The sequence below is a fragment of the Mytilus californianus genome, unplaced genomic scaffold (assembly GCF_021869535.1).
Source record: "Mytilus californianus isolate M0D057914Y unplaced genomic scaffold, xbMytCali1.0.p SCAF_14, whole genome shotgun sequence".
In the NCBI taxonomy this organism is placed as follows: Eukaryota; Metazoa; Mollusca; class Bivalvia; order Mytilida; family Mytilidae; genus Mytilus; species Mytilus californianus.
Window position 1 is genome coordinate 10,551,945 of NW_026262626.1, and position 24,744 is coordinate 10,576,688.

The window sequence follows — 24,744 nt, forward strand, 5'->3', positions numbered from 1 at the left end:
CACATTTTTGACCTCACTACATGTATCAGTATGATTTTCAACTGTCATGATATATTAACTGTGGTCAATTAAGACTGCATTTGAGTTGAGTTAAATCCAATTAATAATTACACCTTTGAATGTAATTGTTTTGTAAATTGTGACAGTTGGAATTGTCTATCATACTGGTATTGTATCAATACTCTTATTTGCCTAATGAAAGAATGGGCAAACAGTATGGGAATCAACTCAGATATCTATACACATCTTGAACAAAATTTTATTCAATGGCTTACAGGAACATGATACTGATAAAACACTCAGTATTCTTATCAACTTCTAAATTTGATATATCACATTTTCCACATTAATTAATAAATTGCAATTTAATATAAATTTTGATTTACAAAGGAACTATATGCAAGTGTATATCTAAAATAAAGAAGTTGTTCACCCAAAGTTTTTTCAATTTAAGGACAAATAATGCATTAAAAGTTGGCAGTTGATTAAAATGGTGTATAAAGTTTCTGCAAGTCATAGAAACACATAATTATTTCCATATGTCTTCAAATTAGAATTTTGCATCATCTCCAAATCCTGAGTGATCACATAGATCCAGCATGGCTGAATCAACAAAAATTAATCAATCAATCAATCAAATGACATATTTCATGAAATACTAATACATTTGATAGGATTAACCAATGTTTGTATTAAATTGATTCTAATATCTATCGGAGGCCAACAACCCAGGATAGATGACAGCCTCAGCCAATTGCATTCATTTCATCATACATAAGCATATCACATTCTGTACTGTAGATTATATGGAAGAATGGCCATTCATTAAAGCATGTCTTATGTGTGCTTAAATTGCCAAAGCCTGCAACCTTTGTTCTAAATTATAACACTTCTACGTAACTATTGTGGAAGAGATATTTTGTCCTTTTCAACCTTCACAAACATTTGTCAACACAAAATCTACAGCTTACATAGGAACTCAGTAAAACTTGTCAGAATTATTTCATATGATGTATAGTAGCCCAGCTCTAACTTCACTGTTTTGCAAAATACATTTTGTACATGGAGTCATGTAATTTCATGTGCAGTTGTTCATTTTCTATTTTCTTCTTTGTCAAGATTGATATTTTTTATTTCAAATAGCAACTCATGGACTTTGGCATTTCAGCATATACATGTAGTAAGTTTGTAAAGGAAATATCTCTTACAATTTACATTGGATGAATAGGAATGAATGCATGACAGAACTGCTTCATTACATTGAAATATGTGCAGATTGGTGGATTTTTTGGAAAAATTTAATACATGTATCTTTTATAACTTTGACAGGTAGACATGAGGACAAACCTGAATTGGAACATAAGGCTACCTTGGGCAACACAAAAAATATTCAAATTTATTTTTCAAATGTTTATTTTTGAGATAGAGTAACAAAGCATCATTGAATTCAGAAAGTGTTATCATCATACACAAGTAATATCTTATATAGGTAATAAATAATAAATATACAGTGTTAGGATTCCTTAAGTCATTAAGATGAAATGATATGAATTACTGAAGAATGAAAAAAAAGAAATTTTTACAAGTGGAATCACTTGAAATAAAAATAAAATTTAAATTGTAAGATGTCATCTAAACAAATAACAGAAAGTAAGAAGATTAAAGAAATAAACACTTTTACTATGTTAATTATATCACAGTACATTTCATTGTCTTCTGATCAAGGCACCATTTGTATCTTTTAAAATCTAAAATAAACCCAGATCAACCATGTCTATTTTTAATTCATGAACATCTGTTATGGATTAACTTAGGGCTGTTCCATTTATTAAAACAAACATGGTACCCAGTGAAGTCATATTCAAAATAGGGGAACAATCAAGAGGCAAATTAGAATTACTCTTACATTTTCAATGAACTTAGGATTTGAATCCCACCCTAGTGGAGATTTCAATCCTGGGTTGCATGTATGTTTTTATGGAAGAGCCCTCAAATATATCAATACATTACTTATTTCTGGCAGTTAAATGAAAACATTGATTGCAGTCCTCCCATCCTTGCAGGAGGTAAATTCTAATAACTTTACCAAAAACTTCATAAATTTTAAATGCACAATGAAATTAAGACAAAAAATAAACCCCCGCATTTTCAATCTGCACAGTATACATGAATATATAAATAAGAAACAAAGCGAAAATTGACATGCATTTCACACATCTTCATTTAATTTAACCCTCTACATCTACACACATAACATATTTCGTCTTTGATCATTCATGCATGTACTAGCCACATAAACTATCATTTCTTGTTTCTCACTCATTCTTTCCCTCCTACATTCTTCTGATCAAGCAAACAACATGCTACCTATACACACACGCCAGCGCAACATTTGCATGGAGAGATTTACATGATCCCTAGAAAAAACTTGTACATTCGATTGGCATAAGCATATACTGTGGATTCTGACATTTATTTTTGTTGATACCAATTTTTGTGGAAAGAGGAAAATGTCATTTTCGTGGATATTCAATTTTTGTTTTTGGTTTTGCCAGTCTGCATACATACCTATAGAAATTTGTAATTTGCTAAACATTTTAATGTGTGGTTCCTCTGTACCCAGGAAGTACATAAAAATTGGTATCCAACGAATAATTATGAATCCACAATAACTGAAATGTATCTGTGAAAAGTTTGAACTGATTAAATTAAAATAGATAATTATTCAACCAATCCGGGGTGTAAATCTCTTAATTTATCATGTTTACCTTTTATTCAAGATCAAGAATTTATTGTTCTTCAAAGTTTGAATTAATATAAATAAACTTTCCTACTTTATAATTTTAACAAATTTCTTTATGTGCCAAATTGATGCAATTATTATAGTTTTAACATTTATGAGTGTTCTTCTCACTAGTGAAATTTTTTTGTAGACAGCAAGTACATTATAAACACCACAAATTATGATTATGAATAAAAAAACATAAAATTTCATGTCAAGAAAGATAACCTTCAAGTATAAAATCTTCACACAAACTCAATCAGAATTCACCATGCAAATGTAGCATCTGTCAACTTCAAATTCCGCACAAAATATTGTTGCCTCAAGCAAACACAAAAAATCTCTCAAATCTAACTTATCATACACTGTTTCACCCTCACTGATGATATATCCATGATTCTTATATAAATTTATTAATCCACACCTTTTATCCTCCCTTCTGATTTTACCTCTACAATATTGGACAAAAATAAAGACATTGTATTCCATATTATACGAAATTTAAATTAAATGGATGTCTTTTTTGCTGAAATATATGAAACCTAAATCATATCTCTGCATCACCAACAAATATCAAATGAATGTGGATGGACCAGTCCTTTATTGCAGTTGCACACATAATATAATCACAACTTTTTTCTTTACCAATTCAACACAACTGATCCAGGACGCATAATGGGAGAGTCCCAGTGTGCTGAACTTGTACGTTTGTTAAATCTGGCCTTTTTCTTAACAAAAAGTTCATTGAGGTCTGGAGGTGATATTTCATCAAACATGCTCTCTAAATCTGGAGGATGGTAATGTTGGTTTATCAGAGCAGCCTTTAAGTTTGGACCTAGAAATAATAATAAAACTTCATTAAACTTTCCCTATTAAAAAGCTACAAATTCAACAAGTGTTAATCTGATATTTCAAACGTTTTTAATATTGTGAAAATTGTAACGGGATAGATCTCGCAAAAATAAAAATTTGCCATTTTAAAATTTCATACCTTTATCTGTACACAGACTCGAGGTCAATCTATATTAATGATGCAATAGAAAATTCAAATCTTACTGTAATGTAGCAACATAAACATTGTGACATCGGAAATTTACAGGAAAACGCATGATTATGAAAGTCATCTACTGGTCCTATTTGCTACTCTGTAGACTCAGGTGACAATGTAATAAGATTGTCATTTTCCCTTTGAAATCTTATGCCTCTTTTTTATTATTTAAAGAAAATGTTGAGTTCTTACCATAACACATGTGAAAAGGGGAAAATAAGGTAATTTTTTTATAATTTTTCATCAATTTATTTCTAATACCTGAAGCCCATGGAGGAATCCTTTTCTTTGGAGCATCTTCATCATCTGTTGAGTCATCAGATTTCAACCCTGATATGTCATATGTTTCAAAAGTACTGGGTTTGTATGTTTTAGCTGGAGTCATATCATATCTGCAAAATAAAAGATATCATGAGAATAATAATTTATACATAGCCCATTACATCTTGCTGGTCTGAATTTTCATCAAGTAGTAAACAAAATAACTTCATTTATTTGTTAAAGACTTTTAAGAGCTGTTCCATCAAAACATACAAGGAACCCTGGGAAGGCACTCTGATATAAACCGATTATCAGGTTGTCTGCCTAATGATATTGTAAAATATCAGCTGCGAGTCACAATATGGAGCTTTTTGTTGAGTGAGCACAACGAACAAGTTTAAATAGGCTTCATATTGTGTCGAGCTGCTGACATTTTACAAAATAAATAGGCAGGCAACCAGATAATCACTTTATCGGGTTGTATTTTCGTATTTTGCATGATAGAAACAAGTGTTTAATTTGTTTCACCAGCAAACCGGAAGATGATGTGATTGGTTAGGGTCAAACTTATCAATGTCGGTTCATTCATTATGACATCTGTGATATGTCCGGGCCAAAGTTATCAAGGCCGGATCGACGTATTTGACATCACAAAGCCATGATATGCAATTTTATTAAGAGCTGAGCAGAGTGATACACAGAAAGTGGGACAACCGATAATGCAATATATGGGTGGGACTAAAATACTTTTTTGTATGTTTGTACAGCAAATATCTATTGGAAATTCTAAAAATTGCATTTACAGGTGCTTACACTATGTTCAAATTGCTTTCCATGTGTACCATGTATGCTTTGATGTGATAGCCCTAACCAGTGATTTACTTTTTCAACCATCAAACAATATACTTTACCATTGAACATATTTCAAATCGGTAATTACACATGTACAGTACAAATTTCGCGAAAGGCTTCCCAAACTCCGAACACCAAGTTTTTTCTTGGTGTGACACCAGGAAACTCCGACATCCCTCCCTAAATTCTCGGAGAAATTTGAGAGTATTCCCTCCGACTTCCGCGTAAATTCGCTACCTTTTGTTTATTGTATTAGCGACATCACTCCCAGTCCGGTGTGACGCGGTGTCACACCAGGTAATTAATTGCCCTAATCCTTCTGATCTATACCGGCACGCGACAGTCAAGGTATGTGAGATTACTTATGTAATTAATCAATTGTATTTCCTGTCTATTGATAATCAGGTTATATTTCTGATTGCTTGAAACAAATAAAAGATTTAAAAGCAAAACGTTGTTGTTAATTCTTTCAATTTCACTGTACATTTAAAAATAGTTTTACTAAAAAAAAACTATATTTGATTTTTACCTCGTTTTTTTCTGGTCAGTAAATTAATATTTAATTTACAAAAGAGATATACTTGTGTTAAAATAAATGGAGACTTACGCTGAATAAATGTGGGCAGTTTAAAGGAAAATTACATGTCTCAAAGTTTTGTATACAAGTAAAAAAGAAAATATTATTCACTATTCGTTATGCTAATAAGTCCACGCCATTTTCATTTTACGATTACATAATTGCTTGAAACAAATTAAAGATTTAAAAGCAGAATGTTGTTGTTAATTCTTTCAAATTGCATTAAAGTTTTATAACAAAAACTATACTTGATTTTGACCTTGTTTAAGTTCATCGGTAAATTATTTTATTTATGAAAAGAGACATACTTGCGTAAAAATAAACGGAAACTAACACTGAATATAAAAGTGAGCTTTCAAAGAAAATTACGTGTCTCAAAATTTGTATATGCAAGTAAAAAAGAAAATACTATTCACCATTCGTTATGCTTAATACATGTAAGTCTACGGCATTTTCTCTTTACGATTTGTTGGCATTACTTTAGGATAAATAATTACATTTCGGCTACAACAGGAATACTTCTATAGCTGCATCAACTCGTCGTTGCATAATATTCATTTATGCACAATGAATGTAAACTTGTGTGTTGTATAAAGGACAGTGATTTTTAAATTTTTTAAAATAAATTAATTGCCGTGGGAAGACGATACACATCTCAGTGATCAACAGTCTGTGGTTGAACTTTGAACTTGACTTCGCTCACAATATTGAATGCTAATAATAGTGACATCAATTTTGTCCAGGAGATATTTATTTGGCGGGAAATATTATCATGTAACAGTAAACTCAGGTGCCCTTTCTGGATGACCGTGGGAAAATTCATTCGGGGTTTAAATTTGCTGTTGAATGATTGACATTTGTATGCCTTAAGATTGAGGCTCAAGAAGGTCCTTTTACAATTGATTAACCGGAATCTAAAATATAATCCTTTTCTGAATAAACGAACACCAGCCTTTTAATTTTACGTTTCTCAGTCAACACAGGACATAAATTATGGACATTATTTATACGTCCATGGTCAACAATAAACATAAATGGTAGATGAAATTAGGATGCATGTCGTTCAGTTCCTGTTGGGCGTTGGTAGAGATCCTCTGTGAAAATGTGTAGATCGTAAAAATCCGATCCACATTTTTTTCACATATTTCTTTCTTGTAGAACACGATATAATTTCATTTAAATATTCTATAGTATTAATTGTTGAAATACTTCTTTTTTAAATTTCGCCAAGGACTTTTAACGAGCAGTAAAATACGGATTGCGCCCATCCAATTTTATTTTAAATAATAAAGGATCAATAACAGATCATAACAGAGATAAACAACACATGATTTTTTTTCTTCATATAATTAAATAAGGTTGTGATTATTGTGTTGTGTCTGGGCGGGGAATGTCTCTCAGTGTTGTGTTTTTATGAATATAGGGCACATTGCATACAAAACGTTTTCCCCTCGTTCAACCGAGTTGTCACTTTACAGTTTCTTTTCTGAGTTCAAATATTTCAAGTCGGTAATCTACCGAGGTAGTGAAACATAATATTTTACATTGCAAAATAAATTGAAAGTAACAGAGTTCACTTGTTGATCCGATAAATTAACTCTTGGGTTTAGATTGGACAAATTACCGTAAAAACATCATTTTGTTTTAAGCCAGTTGTTATTCATATATTGAAAATTAATGAACCGGATATTGCTCACTGAGTAGGTCATAAAAGATTCTAATTGTAGTAAAATCGTCTTTGTTGAAAAAACAAAAATTATGACCTGACCGGACTATAATAAAAATACAAAATAAGTGTTTTCAAATTAAACAATAGTATTCTTAAAGACGAATCATACAAAATGAAAATAAACACTTTAATAGATAAATATGAAAAATTAAGAGACCGAAAAGGTTTAGCAATCGTGTGGGATCTGTTTAAAATAGAGGTTAAGGAGACGACTATTGAACATTGTAAAATCAAAGCTAAAAATAAAAGAGATGAAATTAAAGAATTAGAACAAGAACTTAAACTTTTGAATGAAATTCAGGATAATGTCCTTGATGAAAAGAAAAATAATAACATAATAGATTCAATAAAGAAAACAGAAGAAATGTTACAAACTCTATATTCTGATAAAATAAAAGGGGCACAAATAAGATCAAGAGTTAAATGGGTAGAAGAAGGCGAAAAAAATACAAAATATTTTTTGGGATTAGAGAAATCGAGACAGACAAGAAAAAATATTACTGCGATTAGGGACAGTGAAGGGGAAATAACTGAGGATCAAGGTAAAATATTAGAAACGGGGAGGAATTATTATGTAAATTTATATACGTCAACTAAGCCAGATTTGGAAGACATTGAGAATTATATTGAAAATACAAAAATAAACAGCAAACTAACTACACACGAAAGTAATGAAATTGAAGGAAAGCTGACAATAGAGGAATGTACAAATTCTGTTTTTAAAATGAAACTTAACAAAACACCGGGTATTGATGGTCTTCCAATTGAATTTTATAGATCTTTCTGGTCCAACTTACAATATTTTGCTGTAGATGTCTTTAACCATTGTTATGAGAAAAAAGAATTAACAAATTCACAGAAACTAGGATTAATTACCCTTATTTACAAGAAAAATGACCCGTTAAATTTAGACAATTATAGACCAATTACTTTATTAAATGTAGATACCAAAATTATAGCATATTCTCTTGCACAAAGACTTAAACCAGTATTGCATAAAATCATTCACAGTGATCAAAACGGGTATGTAAAAAACAGATATATTGGGTTTAATATTAGACAAATCCAAGATATTATAGACTATTCAGAAAAATTCAACGTAGACGGGGCTATTCTTTTTTTAGATTTTTCAAAGGCATTTGACTCGTTAGAATGGGAATTTATGTATTGTTCATTAAAGAAATTTGGCTTTCAGAAATCTTTATTGAAGTGGATAAATACTTTATATACAGATATAAAGGGTTGTATATTAAATAATGGGTGGATTTCAAGACCCTTCAGCATTGAGCGCGGGATCCGTCAAGGGTGTCCCGCGAGTTCTATAATCTTCGTTATTGCTGTTGAAATTTTAGCCTGTAGATTAAGACAAGATAAAAAATTTAAAGGTTTTCAAATCAAACTAGATAATAAAACCCATACTCTAAAGTTAAGCCAGCTTGCAGATGACACCACTTTATTTTTAAATTCAAAACAAGAAATTTCATTAACTTTGAATATTATCGAAATTTTCGGATCACTTTCAGGCCTAAAGCTTAATCGAAATAAAACAGAGGGGATATGGCTCGGAAATTTAAAATCTTGTAAAGATAAAGTTGAAAACATTAAGTGGACACAAGGACCGATAAAAGTATTAGGAATATATTTTGGACTTAATAAAAATGAGTGTAAAAAATTAAACTTGCAAAGACAATACGAAAAATCGGAAAAAATAATTAAAGATTGGAATAAAAGAAAATTAACTATGTTAGGTAAAATAACTCTTGTTAAATCACTAATCCTACCAAATATAACCTATGTTGCATCAGTAACAGATATTGATAAAGAATATCTCGCAAAATTTAAAAAAATAATATATAGTTTTATATGGAATAATAAACCAGAAAAAATTAAAAGAGCTATAATAAGTAAAAATTATCTTGCCGGCGGACTTAAAATGATAGACATAGATAAATATATAGAATCCATAAATATTAATTGGGTAAAAAGACTCATTGATAATGAAGACTCATCACCCAATTGGAAAGTCTTACCAAAATTTTACTTAGACAAGTTTGGACAAGAATTCCTTATATTTAAAATGGACTTTAACAATATTAATCTAATCAATAAACTAAAAGAAATTGTTCCAGAATTTTACTTAAAAATAATTATATCATGGATAAACTCAAAATCTGAAAAAGAATCAAATCGACTAACATATAAGCATATCAGACAGCAACTAATATGGGGCAATAAGCATATCAAATTAAATGGTAAATGTCTTATTTTCAAAAATTGGATAAACAGCAAAATTTTATTTGTAAATGACATAATTGATGATAAAGGAAAAATTAATCAAAATAAGATTTTGGATAAACTATCTTGCCATGCTAATTGGTTTTCGGAATATTCTAAATTGATGAAAGCAATACCAAAACAGTGGTTACAAGAGCTCATAAAAGAAGAGTCAATCAAAACAAAAGTTGCTACCGACTCCGAATTTAAATTCAAAGATAGAGAAGGAAAAATGGTACCAATAAAAATATTTTCCTCGAAAGATATCTACATCTCGCTTTTAAATAGATATTATGAGAAAGCAATAGGATTTCAAAAATGGGACAGAATTCTAAATTTAGATAACAATACAAGGAAAAGAGAACAAATGTTGTACTTCATCTTTAACTATATCCAAGATAATAAATTGAGAATGTTAAGATGGAAATTTCTACATTACATTTTACCAACCAAACAATTACTTTTCTCTTGGAAAATAACTAAAACTCCTCTATGTAATATATGTAATGTCATTGAAGATTATGATCATTACTTTCTGACATGCAAATATCTAAAATCATTTTGGGATCAAATAAAACTAATACTAGACAAACTTAAAATAGGACATCATATAATATCACTGGCATCACTTTTGTATGGATATAAGATAAACGATACAAATTATTACAATATCAACGATTTTCTAACAATCGTACTTTTTACTATATATAAAGTGTATTACATATCCGAGCAGAAAACAAAACAAATTAATGTGTTTGAAATTTTTAAAGGTATACTTTTCCAACATTACGAAATATTGACAAATAAACAAGGCAAATATAAAAACTTCTACAATTTGGTTGCAGAAAAAATTAATTTATCTTCTTAACTAAGATTTATAATATATCATAGTAATTTCTTTTTATCCTGTTATACATTATTTATTAGCAAAATTGTATGTTGTGTACTAACAAGTACTAACCTTATGAAATGCTATATACTAACGTCAACGAGACCGGGATAAGGTACCGGTACTTTATGTATCTCTAACAAATGTACATTTCAAATAAAATTATACACTGAAAAAAAAAAAAAAAAAAAAAAAAAAAAAAAAAAAAAAAAAAAAAAAAAAAATAAGTGTTTTATTCGTATTTTTATACGTTTGTACGTTTTATTTCAAATGACAATGACATGGGGCAAATACATACAAGAATAATTATCTTATTTTGAATGAAAATGTCACATTTTTATCTGTCAAAGAAAGGAAATTTTAATACCGTGTTTTAAAGCACACAGGTGCAATCAAGATCGATTAAATGTACAAAGGTAATTAATCTGGCTAATTCCGATTATGTTGTCATGCGTCATTAATTTTCAGTACATCCGATGGGCAATAAACCAATTAACAGCCACACAGTGTTGGGAGAGAATCTTTGGAGGAAATTGGGAGTATAATCCGTGATTCGCGGTGTGACACCGCTACACTCCGAAATCCGTGATAAGAGTTCGCGATTACAAACTCTATGTGCGTACTGTATGACAATATGAAATTTGGTTGATTTTGCAAAAAGTTGTGCAACACAATTTCAGATTATAGTTAAATGTCCTATCCTACATTTTCTATATAATTGAAAATTCAAAATCAAATGCATTTTTTTTATGTTAATCATATACAATTTACAATAATGCAAAAATTAGTAAATGCAATTTCTTAAAGAATAATAGTACTCATCATTCTAATAGTTGATACTTTTTGAAAACCGTTTGATTAAATAGGGCTTTACATTGAACAGATTCAACAAAATTGTTTTTATTATTGAACACTTACGAGTCTGGATTATGAGGTTTACTATAAGTCTGTGTTGTATTCAGGCCAGCTAAAGCACTTGAGTAGGCAGCCCTTAGAATTTCTTCTTTGGTATTTTTCAAGCTTGTATTGTGATTATTGATAATCTGTTTCACTGCTTCATCCCGTTCTTTTAGGTCAGCTCGTAGTTTTTCTTCCTCTGCAAGTCTTTTCTTTTCCTGAAAAAGAAAAAAAAGATTCTTTTGAGTTAAACAATATTAAACTAAGACAATAGGTATGAGACTTTCTTTCCATTAGAGCATTTTTTAATTAAAAGTCTTTATCATCTTCTGAATTATCATAAAGAATTTCATATGTAACGTTAAAATTCTACTCGATAATGAAGATATTGTATTCTTATTATAATAATAGTTAAGTATTCACAACATCAAGTTCTGATGCTAAAATATGGTAAGGTCACAAAAAATATTCTCATCAACGAGGTAGGGCCTATTTCTCCCTAAATAATAGTTTTCACTCACAGAGGCAAAATCTGAAAGTTGTTTAATTTGTAGGGAATTTGAACATTAATTAGCCTAAATAATACACACTATAAAGATTTTATAATAACTTTATCCATTTCCATAAAATCAAATTATTCAGTGCTATAATGTTGTTGAAGATAGTTTTGATATACTAAGTATGGCATATTTGAATAAATTCTACATTGAAGGACATCCTTAAGTAACATGAATTGTATCTGAAGGACATATAATGTGTAATGTTATGAAGGACAAAATGTAGCTTTGTCTTCCAATAGAATTATAGTTTTGTCATTCATCATTTCTCCAATGCATTATAAAAACTCAATAACCCCAATGTTCACTTGTATCAACAATTATGTATTCATCTTGGCCATGAAATAGTATATTTGGTAATATCATCTATTCATCAACCCATGTAACAATTCAAAACAATACAACTATAAAACATTTCATTTATGACTCTGTGAGTGAAAATTATGACAAACATTACAACTATAAAACATTTCATTTATGCCTAGGTGAGTGAAAATTATGACAAATTTAAAAAAAAAAAAAAATTGTATTTTTACCAGCTCCTTGATCTTTTCCATTCTTTCTTTTAATAGCTTGTCTTTTTGTTTCTTCTGTTCTAATGCTTGCTTTTCTTTTGCAGCTTTCTCCAGAGCCATTTGTTTTTCCCTGGGGATGAGAATAATCAATAATTTTTTTTTAATGTTACAGCTACAGAAATCATTATCATGTTTTTTTTTTATCTTGTTCCTTCTTGAAATTTAGTAATTTTCTTTCAAAGGAAAATGAACTTGATATTTCTGGGAACAAATACTGTACAGTTCGGAGAGTTACAATATTCAGGAATGTTGTAAAACATACCTAAGAATTTGTATGGCCTAAAGTTTCTTGAAAAAAAACAAAAAACTAAATAATATTCAGTGTCTTTAAAATTGATCACCAAATATTATTGTCATAATGACATTGTATGAACTATTCACTGCTGGACTGCTAGCAACCAACAATCAGTCAAATAGTATTGTGTTTTCTTGATCGTGAAGAAACTTCAGCAAACCTTTCTTCTCTGATCTTTTGTTGTTCCTTTGCCTTTTCCTCCTCTCTCGCTTCTCTTTCTTCCTGTCTTTCCTTATCTAAAGCTGCCATTGCTGCCACCCTTTCTTCATACTTTCTTTTTTCTTCTGCTACTTTCTTCTGTCTTTCCTGTTCCTCAAAATCTTTCTTCCTTATCATCACCTCCTTTAACATTCTATTTTCTTCCTCCTGGTAAAGAATTATCAATAAAATTCTTGAATGTTGATTTAAGATTTACAAAAAACCAAACATTTTCATGCTTTTGTAAAGGATTTCTTCATTAATATTCAATAGTTAAATTGACCACAAGATCAACCATGGAGAGACCATAGGCAGGATGCATTAGATTTCAAACATAATTTCAGTAAACATCTAAACACATAATTAGCAATCTTTCGAAGAAAAAAAAATCCCAAACAAATAATAATTTATTTTGTTCAAGATTTCATCATTTCTTAAATTAGATATTTTAAAAAAAGTAAAAAAAATTGAAAAGTTTACAATTTAGACCGTTTGATATTCAAAATCAATTGCTGCATCAATTTTCTGATTTTGACTCTGATTTATAAGTCATGATTCATAAAATTTATTCCAAAACATACATAGTAAAATGCATCTGAAATGTTCAGAAACACAAAGTATGAAATTATAATAAGGTAGTGTTTGCACTTTTCCACTCTTTTAAATACCTGAAGTTGTATTTTCTGCTGTCGTTCATCTTCCTCTTTTTTTCTTCTTTCTTCTGCCTCATACAACTTCTTCACTCTATTAAAATGAAATCAAATCTTTAGAGGCTACTGAATTCTTATATGTTGAAGGAAATAAACAGTAATTTGACTCAATTTAAAAAATCAACAAAGGAGTAGGTTCAGTAAGATCCCTTTCTGGCCCCAAAATATAGCAGTTTTACAAAATTGTTCAAATGTAAACTTTTAGCTATTTATTGGAAAGTAGAATACTTCTGTTACATAAATATGGGCTGTTTTTGACAATACAATGCACATGTATCGGGTAGTAGCATCATTAAGACATGCTAAATTCTTCACAATTTTAGCATTTGAGTTAATTTTTAGACGGTTTCCGTCTTAAATGGAAGTGGCCGCATTCGTGTTCATTCTTAATATTTAAATGTAAGTTGTATTAGATGATAATACATAACATATATGTAATGTTGAGGAAGAACACAGATGAGGCCACTTTCATTTTTGACAAAAACCATCTGAAAAGTGACATATTATGGCATATTTGATAGATTTTTAATATTTACCGTAGAAAGGCTTGTATAGTTCGCAGTGGTACATAGTCCGCACCCCCTTCTCCCCACGAAATTTTAGGAAAAAAAACTTTTTGTAACTGTTAGAAAAGGTCTAATGAAACTCCGGTAATTTCAAATCCTGTGCGGTCGTTTGCGGTATTTTCTTGGAAAAACCTGTTTTCCATCATCAAACAGAAGCTGAAACTGCTTGTTAATGATTCTAGAACGCTTCATGATTGTTAAAATAAGTTTAATTCACTTAAAAAACAATTTAGAAACTTGTGTATGTTTAAACAGGAAGTTTAAAAAGCACGTGTAAAAGAAGAAATTAACCGGTGAGAGTCGAAATCCGTACATAACAGATATCACTATAATACGACTTTGAAAGCAAAACAGTTCCATCCTTTTGTAAAACAGTCTTTAATATATCTATCACATTAATGTTTGAAGGGTCTTAAGCTAATACAAACCATATTAGTCAGTATGAAACACCAAAACGGAACGAACAATAACCGATTTCGTTTTGTAGTTTACAAATTCTAAGCTGGTTTACGGTTGTCTTTTTCACTATGTTTGTATCGTTTCAATCGAGCAGATACCAGTTTATTTCAACCAATGCATTGAAAAGAAACGAGAAATTTGTAATGAAAGGTTTAGTTTTTATATTTATCAGTATTAATTTGATATTGAATAGAAATAACTTATTAATATGGATGAGTTAAAATTATTAGTTTGAAAAATGATAAGAGCGCCCTCTACAATAGAAATAACAAAGATGGCGGAACATAAACAAACCACCTCGACCGCGAAATTGAAATTTTTCTCTTATTTCTTGCTTATTGTACTCTATAGTCCGCACCCCGTCTGGAAGGTCCAATTTTGGAGAATAAAACCGCGGACTATACAAGCCTTTCTACGGTAAGCTTGAATTTGAGCGTCTTTAATGACTAAATCAGTTCCAATTTTTCACTTAAACTAATGGAATCTACTAAAGTAGACACTTGAGTGTTTAAAAACTTTCCAATATCTTTCATCAGATGAACCTGAAGTTTAAGGCTAAAATCGGCCCTTACCGGACCTACTCCTTTAATTTTTCTATTCATAGATGATTTTCAGATTAAGAATTTTCTTATTAAATAACTCTATTAATAAAGAATGAAACCAACATTATTTCACCTTTGCACAATGAGCTTGAAGAGAATGAATAGAAAATTTGCTGTGCTGTCTTGACTATATACAATGTTGTGATACCCCCCCTCTTTCTGACATACACATTGGCAATATTGTCATTATAGCCCCTTCCATTATTTTATTTTGAGAGACCATTATTGAAACACTGCAAGGCCTTTATTATTTCGTCATATGATCTTCTGTACCTCAAGTGCTGTTTTTCTTGGTCTTCTTTTGCCTTTTCTTCTTTTTGTTTTTCAGTTAGATGTCTCTTTTCTTCTAATTTCTTCATTAACTTTTCTCTAATTTCTTGGTCTCGCTTGGCTTTCTGTTCTCTTGCGTCAGCAACTTTCTTCATCTTTTCATCATTTTTCCTACAAAGCAATAAAAGACTTAAGACGAAGGAATGGATACTAAGCTGAATAATTTCAGAATTTTCTATGCAACATGTCAAACTGGACTATGGTATATAAAACCTCTAGTAATTAGTAGTTCTGTCGATGCCAGATAAGGTGATCAAATATCATATTGAAGGGTGATGACAAGTCCTTGAAGAAAATTTTAGGAATTAAAAAAACATACATGATTTGTACAACTAAATAACTTAAAAAGTATAATTCTACAAAGAAATTAGCAATCAGCCCTTGAAAATAAATAGAATTTTTAATTATCTTTTTATGAAATAAGTGGACACAGATGATGCCCCCCCCCCCCTTTACAAATTACGTTATAAAGGGACATAATTAAAGAGAGGTAAAAGTGACGCAACCCAAATTCAAACTTGATCTGTGTTTTGTGGTAATTAGCATTGTGTATAAGTTTTATAACATTTGGTTGATGCAACCCAAAGTTAAAGAACAGAAACTAACTTTGGGACATACAGACAAGGACAACACTTAATGCCCCCTACATGTGGCAGGGGCATAAAAATAGAAAACAATCTGTTCTTTTAAATTGTTAACTCAAATATTCTAATCACAAAAAAAGACCACAAATCATGTTTTATTTCTGATATTGTTGCTATGTTTAATACTTTGGATAGGGTTTTAGAACTTCAGTAAAAATAATTTTTGTGTCTGTATGATGTTATCCTGACTTATCAGGAAAAGTTGGTTAACTGGAACGCCACAGTTAATAACTAGTAAACAATTTACACTAATGTTCCAAAAATCCACTGCAAATCTGAAAGCATTGCCAAAAAAGTCTGGACTAGTACAATTTTTATATAATTTTCATAGGTCAAGGGTCATAATCATACCAAAAATCAGTCCACAGGAACAAAACAGAATGACAGTAATTGGTAACACTATATGCATTGCCTGCATAGTTGAAGGGGGCACACAATTAAAAAAAATATGACTACAGAAGATAAAATAAAACTCAACAAAAACTTGCAGAAAATAAAAAAAAAATAGAAGAAAATATACAAGTGGATAATTAACATACTTTCTTTGTTCTTCTATCTTCTGTTGCATCTCAATTTGTCTTCTTTGTAATCTTTCCTGCTCTTTTCTCTCTTTCTCCAAAAGTTCTCTTTTTCTTTGCTCGTGTGCTTGCTGTAATATTGTATATATAGTAAAAATGTTTGATATTATAAATAATTTCTTACAACATTTTAACAATGATACAATAAAATGTTTATTGGCTTTTGGTGAGTTATATAAGCATGAGATATGATGGGAATACATTATTGAGCCACCCAACCACAAAAATAGTCTTCAACAGTAGGCATGCATCTATTCAATATGCCAAACTCTAAATCTAAACAGAAACAATCACAGATCTGCCATCAGCGTAAAATTTCCCAAATATTAAACACCAAATATATACTGTGGATTCATTATTATTTGTGGAATTCCAATTTTTGTTGATTTCATGAACCATGAATTTAAATGTTTTACGACAAACAAATTTTCTATATAACTACATTTTTTACTCAATCCAGTCTGTGCCAAATTCTTTTGGTTTCTGTCTGATATTCCGTCAGACAGTGTTGTAGGTTTTGTCTGATTGAACAGATTTTTGTCTGTCCGAAAAAAACAAAAAAAACAAGTGAAACTGCGAGCTACTGCTCACTGATGATACCCCAGCCCAAATATGCATTTGTTGTTGAGTGATGAATCTGAAAACGCTTCACACAGTATAGCCGACTTATATAAACACTGAAACCAAATTTCAGAAATCCTTATGATGTAGTTCCTGAGTAAGATGCGACGAAAAATATTCATTGGACTGACGGATGGATGAACATGCAGACAGAGGTAAAACAGTGTACCCCCACTTTTTTCAAGCGGGGGTATAAAAATCAATTAATACAGCTTATAGGGTTGTTTATGTTCTAAATGTACTGTGTTGTTTTATGATGATATTCATGATAAAAATTGCATTTCAAGAAAGCAGTTGATAAATTCTATTAAATAAAAATAATTGTTATACATGTATATATATCATGTATATATTAGAGTTTATTTTATGACTCTGACAGGAACATTTTAAATTAGAGCAGCCTGTGATGAAAGTGTTTTGGATTCTCAAATTTTGAGATACATTTGCGCTGTTTCCATAACGACTTGTGCAAACTTCAGCCATGGTCTTTTGACCTTCCATTCAATATTGAATTTTCTCTCTGGTCTGTCCTCCTCACTTTTTGTCATGATCGCTTCCTTCGTCAGTCACAATACATTTCAAGGGCTTACTGGGGATAGCACCTTGAACATACTAGTAAACATTTTACCCCGAAGTTTTCATTTCTATCGATATGTGTGCATGCATATCAAAATACAATAAAAAGTCACAGAACCGAGACAGTGAAAACACCAGACATATGATTTGACGGACCTACGTCTATTTCATCGATCAGGTCCGTCAGACCGACGGTGTTTTAATTTTGATTAGTGGACTGACAAAAGTTAAATTACTGTGAAGCGTATAATAAATGATACTGCAACCCATCAATAGCAAGAAACAATAAAATTCTCTTTAATAAAGCATTATTTAAGCCCATTACTTTTAACAGGTGTATTTTACTCATCTTCAAGCAATAGTGATGTCCTCGATCACTTAGCTCTCTCCATGCTGTACATATAGATGGACAAAAATATATAATAAAATATGATGATTTACATTTTAGGCATGCAATATCAGTGATACATACCTTTGGTGTTAATTTTTTAACAGGACTGTTTCTCTTAATGAAAGACTTGACAATGCCTGGCTTGTTAGAAAGAACTACTTTAGTGCTAAGATTATGCTGGAAGGTCTTGATATTTGGCTTAGGTCTAATCACCTGTAAGAATAAAGAACAAATTAAGATTATGCTGGAAGGTTTTGATATTTGGTTTAGGTATAATCACTTGTAAGAATAAAGAACTACTTTAGTGCTTAGATTATGCTAGAAGGTTTTGATATTTGGTCTAATAGCCTGTAAGAATAAAGTATATTCTATGGTCTCTGGTGGAGAGTTGTCTCATTGGCAATCATACCGTGTCTTCTTTTTTTTATATATAATTATCACTTTTTATGGCCTGTCATAACTAAAGAAAACATGAAGCTACAGAAATTGGGGATAAATATTTTTTTTACTCTTTATTATTCAAATTAAAAATAGAATTGTTTTCCCACAAAATAGATGGTCTTCCAACAATATGATTATCATAAGTTAACATGTGGTGTATTTGTCAAAGGCACAGCAACAGAATACTAAAACTAGATATGGACAATGCCCTACCACCCTTAAAGGCTTTTCTGCTCTGCCATATGCATGAGTTTAGTTCCACATATTTTAGATTTGACAAAGAGTGATGTTAGCATACAACTTGAAATTGTTAAGCTGTCTGTAAGACACAAATGATGCCCCCGCCTGACCATAGGAAATTATTAAATTAACACTATGTATGATGATGTAACTGTAGGAGGAGATAGCCGGACAAACCATGATCTCTTTATGCAGCTAGTACCAAAAAAATAAGTCCAACTACCTGTCACTTTCAGAATATTTGAAAAAAATCAAAATCCTGTGGCCATGCACACCTTCATTATGTGTATGAACAACCTACAAAATATTAAAGTTGTACCTCCAAAACTAGGAGGAGATATCCAGACAAACAATGTATCCTTTTTTTTTTAAAAATTGATCATCTACAAGAAAATCATATAAGCCCATGAATGGTTGCAGATTAAAATGAGCAAAATGTAAATGAAATTCTTATGCTTAAAAACACTAATTTAATACATTAGGGTTTAAAAAAAACTTCTGGTTTAATTCCGTTAGTTTTCATCTGGTTAGGTGTTAATATGAATAAAAGAAGATTTTGGGCATATATCAACGAGACAGCATATTCCATTGCTGTCTTTTAATTTGATATCTTACCTTGTCTTTAGGGCAAACTGGAGAATCATAGTCACTGCTACTGCTGGCACATTCCCTAAAATGACAAAGTTAAAGTCCACAAATCTTAAATAATTATTCAACACTCTATTTATAAAGCAATGTAGTCTACCAAGAGAAATTCAAGAAAAGTAAAAATATGACTTTTCTACTTTTACAAGCAAAAAAATCTAAATGTCTAAAGGATATAACTCTACCTCCAAAGTAATTTATCTGTTATTTATACTAGTCAGAGCCTACAAATTAGAGTCAGTCAAGTGACCGGATAGACACTTATTTTTTTTTGCCTCAATACACAATATATAACTAGTTATGGAAAAGGTTTTTATGGTGAAGATGATGAGGATTAAATTTCGGAAAGAGACAAAGACTTTTTTCTGGAGTGTTTTTTGAGAGAATAAATGTTGAATAAATTATTTTGAAAACATAAAATTTCAAAAGCCCTAAAATTCTTCCATACTTGTTAGGCCTGTAAAATAAAATCAGAGCTCATGGTTTATCAGGCACTACAGGACCAGTTGGTTTGTGGTCTAAAATAAAATTTTCGTGAAGGCTGCTAACAAAGACTAACATACAGTCCAGATTCTTGGTAAAAACGAATTGATTTTAATGTAGTTAATAAAAGAGTTTGAACAACACATGTGTCTTTTTAAGTAATCCAATTACAAGAAATCCAATGTTCTTTATTATAACATGAAATCTGCCAATCAGGTCAGGCAGGACAAAAATATTTTAACACACTGTATCTTGGGTTGATCAGGAAATTTTCAAACAAGAATTGCATATAACCTTCTTTCTCATACTTACTCATCAGTAAACTGTTTTGTTTCATCTGAAAATAAGACAAAATTAAGATTGATAATAGCTGTTAATATAAAATACATGTTCTGTCTCTTTTTTTTAGCCTAAGTCCGTGCAGTTTTGAAATTAATGTATCTAAAGTATCTCTAATCTTAATTTTGAACAATATTGTTTTGAAATATTTTACAAAAAAAAAAAAATATCCAAAACAAATGGAACAGTATCAGTTTTGCCACTTGGACTTAGGAAGAGTTAAGAATAAAAGCTTTGCGCTGAATTTACAAAATTTTAAGTTATATTTACCTTGTTTCCCTGACATAAAGGTACTATTACTGATAGGTAAACCAACAGACATATCTGAAATCTAAAACATAGAAATCGGCTGTAGTACCCAAGTATGTTAATCTGTTCTATTAATTCAAAGGCATCATTTCACAAGAATATGTGACAGTGCCCATATGACATCACGCCTCACTTACAATGTGACAGTGCCCATATGACATCACGCCCCACTTACAATGTGACAGTGCCCATATGACATCACGCCTCACTTACAATGTGACAGTGCCCATATGACATCACGCCTCACTTACAATGTGACAGTGCCCATATGACATCACGCCTCACTTACAATGTGACAGTGCCCATATGACATCACGCCTCACTTACAATGTGACAGTGCCCATATGACATCACGCCTCACTTACAATGTGACAGTGCCCATATGACATCACGCCCCACTTACAATGTGACAGTGCCCATATGACATCACGCCTCACTTACAATGTGACAGTGCCCATATGACATCACGCCCCACTTACAATGTGACAGTGCCCATATGACATCACGCCTCACTTACAATGTGACAGTGCCCATATGACATCACGCCCCACTTACAATGTGACAGTGCCCATATGACATCACGCCTCACTTACAATGTGACAGTGCCCATATGACATCACGCCCCACTTACAATGTGACAGTGCCCATATGACATCACACCCCACTTACACTGTCACAATTGCAAGTTCAGTGAAACATGAAATTTGGGTTAAAGAATAAGTTTGCATATAATTTAAATAGTTCACTTCATAATTAACATGTGTACCAAGATTTAAGTTGATGCGACCACAAAAAGTACATTAAACTTGAACCTGATAAAGGACAGATGGACTTACAGATACACAGAACAGAAAACTAAATGTCCCCATACTATTGTAGACGAGGCATAAAAAATAACTTATATTAACAATGTTCTAATTCAATGATTTCTAGTAAAAATATTAGGTCAAAGATTACCTAATTAGAGGAAATCACTACATGTATATACATATATATGCATTAATTTCATCATTCAATTAATGACTAGTCTGTTTATACACAAGGACCTGGATCCAGATGCAGCAATTCATGACATACACAATGTATTGATACAAATACACATCTTTTACAATATTTATAAGATCCTTTCTATTAATCCTTTAAAGATATTTGTTCTTATGTTGAGCACATTTATTGAGGAAAGTTAAGTTGCTGATTGGGAAAATTCTAAATTTGCTGTTCACCTATTACTGTACGTTAAGCAGGATTTCAATGCATAAACTTTTTGTGCTAGGGTTAAAATATGTGCTGCAAATGACAAGTTTATGCAATTGCAAAATAAGTGAACATAACTCCTGCAGGATAATTTAAATGTTGACAGTTTCGTCTACTAAATAAACTTACATCGTTTTGATCCAGACAACTTTTTTTTGATATAGACATATCTGCTTCATCATCTGACAACACTCTCTTTTTGGTTTTTGTTCTAAAAATCATCAAACAATATATATATAATATTCAGACACAAAAATGCTTTTTTAACAAGCTTCAGTTTAAATCACTATTAGTGTTATACCTATACATGTAAAACCTATATCAAATTATTTCTAGAATTGGAAAAACTTTTATAAACACCAAACATGATGTTCATATTGTTACATGTATGTATAATTTCAAAGTATCGGCAGAAAGAAGTCAAACATTGCATATCATTCACACAACTCATTTTTTTATTAATTATTATTAAGGCACAGATATGTACACGCCATGATTTTTTTTTAAGTGAAACAGTAACATTGCAAAGTTTCTGCAAACAACAAATCTGAAAATAACTTGCAATATACATGTACAACTCAACACTTTATATCCCCAGACTAAATGCATGTAACGTTTTTATAAGAAATAAAAAGCTGAGTATTTTATCAATGTGCATGTATAAAGTAAGAAAGGTTTCAATTTGTACAGACAGATGCATAAACAAGGTTAATTAAATACAACACCCTCTCCATGAAAAAGTTATAATACCAATTCTGTATTTCTATGGAGAGGCAGCAATTGCAAGAAGTAAAACGTTTCCAAGAAAAAAAAAAAAAAGATAGTTAGAAATAAATAATTTCACTGCAGTTTCTCACAATTTCATAAAATTCGTTCAAGTCAACTTTGTTTAAACCAATCAAATGAGACCTGAACAGAGACCAGGACTATTTTTCGTGTGCACACGAAAAGTAGTATCAAATACAAATGCTGATGAAAGACTAGTATCAAATCTGAACTTAACAATACCTTGTTCTTGGTGGTGGATTTTCTGGTTTGACGAATCGTTCCTCTTTTTCACTCTGTTCATCAGAAGACATTGTCGATGATTTTGGTGGTCGCATCTTTGACCGTGTTCTTGGAATACTAGTCTCTGACTGTGATTTAGAACAGATACCAGAATCCTCATTTTCAGAGTCAACTTTACTTGAGTTCTTCTTTTGCTTTGTCCTCGTGCTGGCCCTCACAGGTTTAATGTCATTTGTAAAAGCACAATCATCTTCTGTAGTATTAGCACTTAGTCTTTGATGTTCTTTAGATTTTGGTGAATCACAATCACTGATCAACATGACTTCGTCATCACTTAAGTCAGCTGATGACTGATCCTGACCAGATTGATGTTTATTACGTGTTTTCGTTCTGGTTTTTGACACAGATTCTGTCTTGGGTTTCCTAGTTTTTGTTCTGGTACTTCGTTGTGGTTTGTCATCTTCTGACGTGTTATCAAGATCTGCAACCGATCCCTGTGATGATGTTGCTGATTTGTCTGATGCAACGGAGGAAACACTATCAGTATTCTACAGTATAAAAAATTTGCATAATTCAACAGAAAAGAGGGCAAATTAATAAACTGTTAACACAGAGATATGTCTCGCCTATTTGTTATTTTGATAATGCAAATGTTGAAATTAAAATAGCAATACTTCAACATGTAAGTTATGCAAATATTCATAGTCAATGAACCATGACTGAAGGTACAGGACTAAACAATCTCCATGGAAATGAGATGTGCCAATGCTAATACAACTGCAAACCAAATATCATTGACCTACCACTAGTGGTTCACCATAAACTAGACCTAATCACAAACTAATACATTGTTGACGACGACGCCACCGGAAACAGCATACCTATGTCTTGCTTTTTGACTCTGTCAAGGCGAGACAAAATTCCTAACATTAACGCTGAAATGACCTTTAATCATTGCACCACTGAAAAGTTGATAAATAATAAAAAAGTTGTTGTCTTGTTTTTATTGATAGATAAATGAACAATATAGAAAAAATACAGCCTCTTTTGAACACCAATATTCATACGTTTCTTGTGTGTCTAAACAAAGTTTTGCAAATACTTACTAGTGTGAATAAAATTTTTGGTAGTCAGGTGCTGACAGCATGGACTATATTTTCCACATGATAAGCTGTCTATTATTTCTTTTACTTTAGTTGTCTTTTTGTTGCTGGCTGTTCTTTGCATCTTTTATCTAACTTTTTACGGTTAGACAGTAAGGATTTTTTTAAAACTAGCTTTACGACACACAAGATTTTGTTACTTACAGCTCAAGCTATCTAGTCCATGTTTTTTCTGGGTACCACTTTTGGCTTTTTTTCCAGTCAAGCAAACAGCATTTATAGATATACATTTTTTTTATCACTGTGTAATCTTTTCAGGACTAAATTTAAGACAATTCAACCTTACAATCTTCTGATTAATAATTAATCTTGTCCATTTTCCTGTTAAAAATAATTACCTGTGAACCCTTCTTCAATCGTAGTCTTGTACGTGCACGAACAGGTTTTTCTTCTGGGCTCTGTACCTATTCAATTATAACAAGAATGTTGAACACATCACGTAGCAAAGTAG

The 24,744-nt window shown here is 31.1% G+C and overlaps 1 protein-coding gene across 1 annotated transcript in view; it reads right to left on the reverse strand.

Annotated features, from left to right (window-relative positions):
* Positions 1-2,286: 2,286 nt before the first annotated feature.
* Positions 2,287-24,744, reverse strand: part of LOC127724179 (inner centromere protein-like) — a 28,460-nt gene continuing 6,002 nt past the window's right edge. The window contains exons 5-19 of the mRNA XM_052231074.1: positions 24,632-24,697; positions 23,131-23,678; positions 22,252-22,333; positions 20,830-20,890; positions 20,533-20,557; positions 19,708-19,762; positions 18,493-18,624; positions 16,785-16,894; positions 15,545-15,712; positions 13,603-13,678; positions 12,897-13,102; positions 12,403-12,511; positions 11,331-11,527; positions 4,092-4,222; positions 2,287-3,617 (exon numbers count right to left, since the gene is read on the reverse strand). Of these exons, the coding sequence (XP_052087034.1) occupies positions 3,424-3,617; positions 4,092-4,222; positions 11,331-11,527; positions 12,403-12,511; positions 12,897-13,102; positions 13,603-13,678; positions 15,545-15,712; positions 16,785-16,894; positions 18,493-18,624; positions 19,708-19,762; positions 20,533-20,557; positions 20,830-20,890; positions 22,252-22,333; positions 23,131-23,678; positions 24,632-24,697 (2,160 nt within the window). The 3' untranslated portion in view covers positions 2,287-3,423. The remainder of the gene's footprint in view (positions 3,618-4,091; positions 4,223-11,330; positions 11,528-12,402; positions 12,512-12,896; positions 13,103-13,602; positions 13,679-15,544; positions 15,713-16,784; positions 16,895-18,492; positions 18,625-19,707; positions 19,763-20,532; positions 20,558-20,829; positions 20,891-22,251; positions 22,334-23,130; positions 23,679-24,631; positions 24,698-24,744) is intronic.